General features: G+C 46.1%; 1 protein-coding gene across 1 annotated transcript; it reads left to right on the forward strand.

Moving 5' to 3' along the window:
• Positions 1-3869: 3869 nt before the first annotated feature.
• LOC125917767 (olfactory receptor 1F1-like) lies at positions 3870-7490 on the forward strand (the record flags this gene model as incomplete). Its single annotated transcript, XM_049623872.1, has 1 exon — positions 3870-7490. A coding segment is annotated over exon 1 (573 nt), but the record flags the coding sequence as incomplete, so codon positions are not given.
• Between the last annotated feature and the right edge of the window lie 5 nt (positions 7491-7495).

Raw genomic sequence — 7495 nt, forward strand, 5'->3', positions numbered from 1 at the left:
CTTCAGGCTCTGAGCTGTCAGCACAGCTCAGAGCACAGCTCAGAGCCTGGAGCCTTCTTTGGATTCTGTCTCTCTCTCTCTCTCTCTCTCAAAAATAAATAGACATTAAAAATTTTTTTTTTACTACTAACTGAGCCAGCCAGGTGCCCCTAAACTCACATTATTTTAACCACAATATTTTATTACACCCAAACCAATATCTTTTACAATTTTACTTGTGTAAGGACAGAGTCCTTTCTTGACCAAACTCTAGTCAGACTTCTCCCTCTCCTTGACTGTGCTCAACTTTGACCTAGAAGACTTGAACAAACACTAACACAGCATCTAACATCTCAAGGCCACATTCCTAGTATCACCCTAGGTACCCTTACTGCCTGCCTCGGAAAAATCAAGGCTGCCATAAGAATGAACTAGTTCCAGAAACACCTGAAGATAGCCGCTTGGATTTCACAAGGACCAACCCCGTTACCCAGCTTTTTGTAATTTTTCATTTCCTTGACTGCTCAAGCTCCCGCCATTCCCTCTCCTTACTTCCCCATTCTTCCTTTAAAATGTCCAATCTCCTCTGCAGAGAATGGAATGGAGCTCAACTCCTTCTCCTACCGTCAGTATTTACTGAATAAAATCGTTTTTCACAGCTTTAATGCCTGGCTGTGTTAATCTTTGACACTAACTTAGTAGAGGTAAACTCATCAGTAAAGCTTTCAAAACCTTTGCCTATCTCTGTTTCAACTGAGAGAAATGCCCTATTTGATAATTTCTCTTGACTAAGTGAAGGTCTTAGATTAACTGCCAGCTTACTGATCGTATCTTTAAAATTCTGATACTTTGCTAAACGATTAACTTTGCTTGGAAAAAACAACAACAACAACACTGCATTGGTGAATTATTTACTTTGATTACTAAACTTTTTGGGTCCCTTTACATTTTGCACTTCCGCCTCCCAATCCGGGGTGTCTGGAGACTCAGGCGCGCAAAAGCACCTCCCTAGGCCATGCGCAGGCGCAGCGCGGGAGAGGCGGACCAGGCGGTATCACTTCCCGGAAGCGCTGCACACGCCCTCAAACGGATGCGATCAGAGGATGCGTCGCTCCCGCCCCCCGGGCTCTTGCCCAATTAGACAGGAGGGGCGGAGCCTCCGCTCGGCGCAGCCTCCGCTCTGTGCAGTCTCCGAGGGGAGGTGCGGCGTAGTCTTTCTCCGAAGTGCAGCGGGCTGGCAAGTCCAGCGTGGAGTGGGGGCTGTACGTTGCCGTAAGTGGCTCTGACCCTTTTACCCGGAAATGGCGTGAAGAGGCACTCTGCGGTTGGTGCCTGCCAAACCTGGGCAACTGGCGGGTTCCATGAGCCTTCCTCAGCCCACCTGCGCCAGACCTTTAGGGCTGTGCGGGATCGTCTGCCCTTCCCAGTTGGGATGGGCTACAGGTGTTCACGACTCCTGTCTCCTACTTCCACAGGCTGGGACTGTGGGAGGTCAAGGTCTGACTTCGATTTTGAATATCCTTTCAAAAGGCAAGGTTGGCTGAGGAGCCAGCGGCGCACGAACGGGTGCAGGTGGCTCGGGTCCTTCTCAGAGTAAGGGCACCTCTTTCTTCGAGGACCAGGCAGAGCCTGGCTGATGGCTAGAAATGCATAATCTCAGGCTGCATCCCATACTTCCTGAATCAGAATCTTCACGTTAACGACATGCCTAGGTGGTTTTTGTGCACGTTACTGTTTGAGAATTGCTGCTTTAAGCTTCGCGTGATTTCTGGTGTAGAAGGCAATGTTGATGAATGCGTTTGGTTCTGGAGACGGTGGCCTATACTGCAGACCTAAAGGAGAGGTTAAGGTGTGAGTCTTGTGCGTCAGACTTAGGATCTTTATGCATTCCAGGTCACTTGAGTCACCTTGTCACTTAAGGTGGTATAATGAAAGTGCTATGATACAAGTAGATAAGCTATGTGAGCATAGGTATCAGGGAGTGTACAGAAGCAATCAGGAAAGGGAAACTAATATACGCAATGAGGCATTAGTCAACCTGAGGTTTAAAGACGGATGGGATGTGTATTAGGAATGAATCTATTCCACCTGCTTAGCGTCCCACAAACATAGTTTCTAGGCAAGGAATTCACTTAATAATAAAAGGAATGTGGTCACCAGTTGCCAAGATGGCCCCCAGTGATCCTGGTGTGTAGTCCCTTCCCACATTGACTTAGGATGACTTTGTGTCCTTTTTTTTTTTTTTTTTTTTTTTTAACGTTTATTTATTTTTTAGTGGGAGCGGGGAAAGGGCAGAGAAGGAGGGAGACAGAGAATCCGAAGCGGGCAGGTTCTGCGCTGACAGCGGTGAGCCCAAAGTGGGGCTCAAACTCAGGAACCGTGAGATCATGACCTGAGGCCAAGAAGGATGCTCAACCGACTGAGCCGCCCAGGTGCCCCTGACTTTGTGTCTTAACCCATTTTGGCTGCTATTACAAAATACCCTAGACTGGGTAGTTTATAAACAACAGAAATGTTTTTTTCACAGTTCTGGAGGCTGGGAAATCCAGGATCCAGGTGATGGTGCATTGGTGTCTGGTGAGAGCCCACTTCCTGTTTATAGATGGCTTTTCTTTTCAGTGTAACCTCACACAATGAAAGGGACAAGGGAACTTTCTCGGACCTACTTTTATAAGAGCACTAATACTCTTAGTGAGGGTTCTGCCCTCATGACTGGATCACCTCCCAAAGGCCCTGCCTCCTAAGGACCCTGCCATCACCTTGGGGCTAGGATTTCAGTATATGAACTTGTTGGGGACATAACCATTCTCTCCTTAGCACCGTGCAAACAGCAGAATGTTGTGGAAATGATGATGTGTGATGGTAGGAGCTCCATCATAAAAGATACTGTGATTTCCATGTTGCTCTCTCGAATCTCTTGTTCTGTGGGAAGCCGATTAACTCTGTTGCAAGGACATATGAAGTTGTCTCTATGGAGAAGTTCATGTGAGGGACTGAGTTTCCTGCCAAAAGTAGCATGAGGGCACCGCCTTGGAGGACCATCCTGCGGCCACAGTCAAGCATTCAGATGACTGAGTCCCTACGGACAACTTAACTGCAGTCTCATGACAAGTCCTGGTCAAGAACAACCATTCATCTAAACCATTAACAGGTTCCTGACCCATAGGAATTGTGTAAGGTAAATGTTTACTGTTTTAAGTTGCTAAGTTGTTTCTTGACAATAGATAACTAATAGAAAGGATAAGGCTGGGGTCCATGTGATTCACTGGTATTTACTTGTGCACCATCACCAGGAGCAATTGACCTTATGGAATAGAGAAATGGTCTTTTAAAGACTCACTTTGGGCACCAGTTGAGGTTAGGGTGCTGTTTTTCAGTATACAATGTAAGTTTCATACCAGTGGACAATATCTGCTGAACTTTCTACCAACCAGGAATTTATGGGGCAAGGAAACAAGAGGTAGGAGGAGTAGACTCGCACCCCTTGTTGTAATACCTGATGATCTCCTTGCACAATTTTGCTTCTTATCCCAGCAACACTGGGCTCTGAAGAGACTTCTTGCCGGCCAATTTGGACTCATTTTGCTGCTGGATAAACTGACCAAAAAAGAGATTCTAATATTGTTATGCATTTGACGATGACTAGAAAATAGTTTTGCTGCTACACGATGGTAGCAGAGAGGAATATGGATGGAAAGATCTCCTGGAGAGGATTCTGGAATTGCCATGACCTGTGATGGCAGCTAATGAAAGACTAAGATAATCTTATATGGGCAAGGTCATAAAGAGGTCAACTCTCTCTGACATGAAAGTTTGGGTGACTATATCAGATTTTATTGTATATTTATTTATTTTTATTTTTTAATATTATTTATTATTATAATTTTTTTTACTATATCAGATTTTCGAAACTTGAACAGCCAAGATGCTGGCTAAAGACAAAGGGAACGTGAACTAAATTGTGGATAAGGAAAATTACTAATATCAACTAAGGATTCATGGCTACCTGTGGAAATGAACACTACAACTTCCAGTCATATTTTCTTCCTTCCCGTGTTGTGTTTTCGTCTATGTATTTTTGCCAGCTAGCTTTCTTCTTTTCTCTGCCTTCGTTCCTCTCTTTTACGTACACGTAGCATATGTAGTTACTGGTTGGCTTTCAAGTTTGATTCAGAAGTAATAGAATGTCACGCTGGGAACATGATTGGAGTAGCAGAGATCCCGTTATGGGCCTGGATACAGTAACTGATGGGCTTGAGTTGTTTCCACACTGTGAGCAGTATAGTTGCATTATGTTTAGGCCAGATGGTTTCTCTTCTACTGAAGCATGAATTGGTAAGAGGGATATGTGTTAATGTTGTGTGCAACTGGAGGGGTGAATTCTAGAGGGCATTTATCATGCTTTTTGGCTTCCCAGCTTCTGTGACATTTCTCAAGCTTAGGTAATTTCTCACTTCATAATTCTGGTTGAGAAAAAGCCAGCTTCTTCCTACGTAACAGGACACCCTGAATAACTCATTTCCCAGCTGCTCTTGCGGCTAAGATGTGGGCATATGACTACCCATCAGGTATCCTGACTCTGCCTCTGACAGGAAGAAGGGGAGACCAGGAGGACCTCTTCCAGCAGTGGCAGTCGTTGCCGGAAGTGGATTCCCAAGTGCTGCTGGTGGCATCCCATGTCCAGTGATAGCGGTGTCAGAGCCGTGAACTGTAACATTCCGGCTTGGCGTCAGCAGAAACACCTGTGCTAATCAAACCAGTTCTGTGGTGTGATTTGGGCCATTATAGTTGGTGTGTGACCTTCTGGGCCTGGTTCTCCACCTGCTCAGTGTTTTTGAAGGATATCCATTCAAGAAATCCTTTTCTGATTACCTCAGTGAGACTTGATTTTTGTCATTCGCAACTAAGAACTGTGAGTGAGGCTACGATGTAGCCAATCATCAGAAAAGGTCTTGAACTCTGAGCTGGATAGCCATGTCTCCAGCTCATCTCTACTTTTCTCTGTGTTTGCATTCTTTGCCCTTCTCTATAGACTTTGCTTCTGCATCTGTGAGGCAGCCAGGAAAGAGTTGCAAGCTTCTAGATTTACATATTTAGGCCAAGTCCTCCCTCCCCTAGCTACTTCTGGAAGAAAGAAAGAGGGGGGGGGGGGAGGAAAGAAGAAGGAAAGGGGGCAGAGAGAAAAAGTAAAGGAAGGGAAGAAAGGAGGAAGGGATGGAGGGAGGGACAGAGGGAAGGAAGGAGAGAAAAGAGAAAAGGAAAAAGAAGGAAACACTGAGAATTACCCACAGGTCCTCGGCCTCAGTTCCAGGTTCCCTAAGCCAGTCACGAATCATCACTGGACAGGACGTGTTGGAGTGTAAACCGGGCTGCCGGATTCCACACCCCTGTGATGCTCGGATTAGGGGACCGTTTTCAGAAAAGGGAGATCCGTTGTGAGCTGGGAAGACACTGTGAAAACATCTACTCCAGGAGCCTGGGGTTTCTCAGTCATGGTGTGCTCTGCCATCTCTGATTGATCTGTTACCCACCCCACCCCACCCCCAGTTACAAACAGGTTATCCTTTACACCAAATGCTTTAAAGGACTTAGTACAACTCCGTAATGCCACCCTGAACCCCTTCCCAGCATCCCCATCTGTAAGTGACGAGACATGAAAGAAAAAAAGGGGTTCACTCAGGTAACACTGCAATAACCCTAGTTTCTGACCTAAGAAAATAAGAAAAATCTTTTAATAAATAAGATTTTCACATCCACAGGCATAAGCCCAGATCAGCAAGGTGATGCAATTTGAGGTCTCAGGGAATTTTCTCTGAGACTTATCTCTGCCCAGATTGTTTTGTCTCCCAAGTTCTGACCCAGGGGTTAAATCCGTATACTTTGTCATCACTGTTGGGTCCACAGGGACCAGGAAATAGGTGGGACAATTAATTTCTGCTTGTCTCTAACGAGGCTCTCAGGGAATCTGGTCCCAATGGCCATGGAAGCCACTGTAAATACCTGTTTCTAGATCCTCCCCAACATCCTTCTCTACACAGAGGGCTCAGACCGTGAACCTCCGCTTCTCACTTGCTCGGGATCTACCAATATTTCCACTACTTTCCAATCCTTATATTAAAGAGGAGCATTGGTTGGTTCCTCAAAGGTAAAGAACCCTTGATAACAACAGTACAAACTTCTTCCAGGTAGGATTATAACAGATTATATATACATATACATATATACATATATACGTGTGTATGTGTGTGTGTATTTTTTCCACTAATGTGAAGAGCTTTCTTTATCAAACCTTCCAGATCCAATGGGGTGCCTGGGTGACTTAGTAGGTTAAGCATCTGATTCTTGGTTTCGGCTCAGGTCATGATCTCATGTTTTGTGAGTTCTAGCCCTGCATCGGGCCCTGCACTGACAATGCAGAGCCTACTTGTGATTCTCTCACTCCCTCTCTCTCTCTCTGCTCCTCTCCCACTTGCTCTCTCTGTCTCTCTTGAAATAAATAAACTTAAAAAAAAAACAAACAAACCCCAGATCCAAGGAGTAATAGAAAGAGTCCTGAATCCATCAGCTGGAGCTTGAGATAAACCCAGTAATGATCAACTGTTTCACTTATCTTTGTGAGCTGCTAAGAAGTGGGAGAAAGCCTGGCAATGTTAGAAGAAACATTACATAATGGCAGAGAAGGGCTCTGTTTGTGCCTGTTTGTTGTTTTTATATTTGATACAATTTTAAAGATTAGTGCAATGGGACCAGCATCATCTAGTACTGGGAGTTGGAAGCTCAGGGTGTAGAGACCAGGGGTGGATCCCGACTGAGCAATTCTAATGCAGGTTTCATTAACGTGACCATGTGGCTGGATGGAGCTTAGATTGATGTGTCCAAACCCAGAACTTCTAGGTTTCTGAGCTCTGCCTCTCTTCTCTGCATCTGAGTCCAACCCCATGAGAGGAGCAAACCAGTCGAGTGTCTCCGAGTTCCTCCTCCTCGGGCTTTCCAGGCAGCCCCAGCAGCAGCAGGCCCTCTTTGCGCTCTTCCTGAGCATGTACCTGGCCACAGTCCTGGGAAACCTGCTCATCCTCCTGGCCATCTGCGTGGACCCCCGCCTGCACATCCCCATGTACTTCCTCCTCAGCCACCTGTCCTTTGTGGACATCTGCTTCTCCACGACCACCGTCCCCAAGATGCTGGCCAACCACATCCTTGGGACTCAGACCATCTCTTTCTCTGGGTGTCTCACACAGATGTATTTTGTGTTCATGTTCATGGACATGGACAATTTCCTCCTGGCTGTGATGGCCTATGACCGCTTTGTTGCCATATGTCACCCCTTACACTACTCGACAAAGATGACCCAGCAGCTCTGTGCCCTGCTGGTTGCTGGGTCATGGGTCATTGCCAACCTGGATGTCCTACTGCATACCCTGCTGATGGCTCGACTCTCGTTCTGTGCAGACAATGCCATCCCCCACTTCTTCTGTGATGTGACTCCCCTCCTGAAACTGTCCTGCTCTGACACCCA

The sequence above is a fragment of the Panthera uncia genome, unplaced genomic scaffold, assembly GCF_023721935.1.
Source record: "Panthera uncia isolate 11264 unplaced genomic scaffold, Puncia_PCG_1.0 HiC_scaffold_2394, whole genome shotgun sequence".
NCBI classification, from domain to species: Eukaryota; Metazoa; Chordata; class Mammalia; order Carnivora; family Felidae; genus Panthera; species Panthera uncia.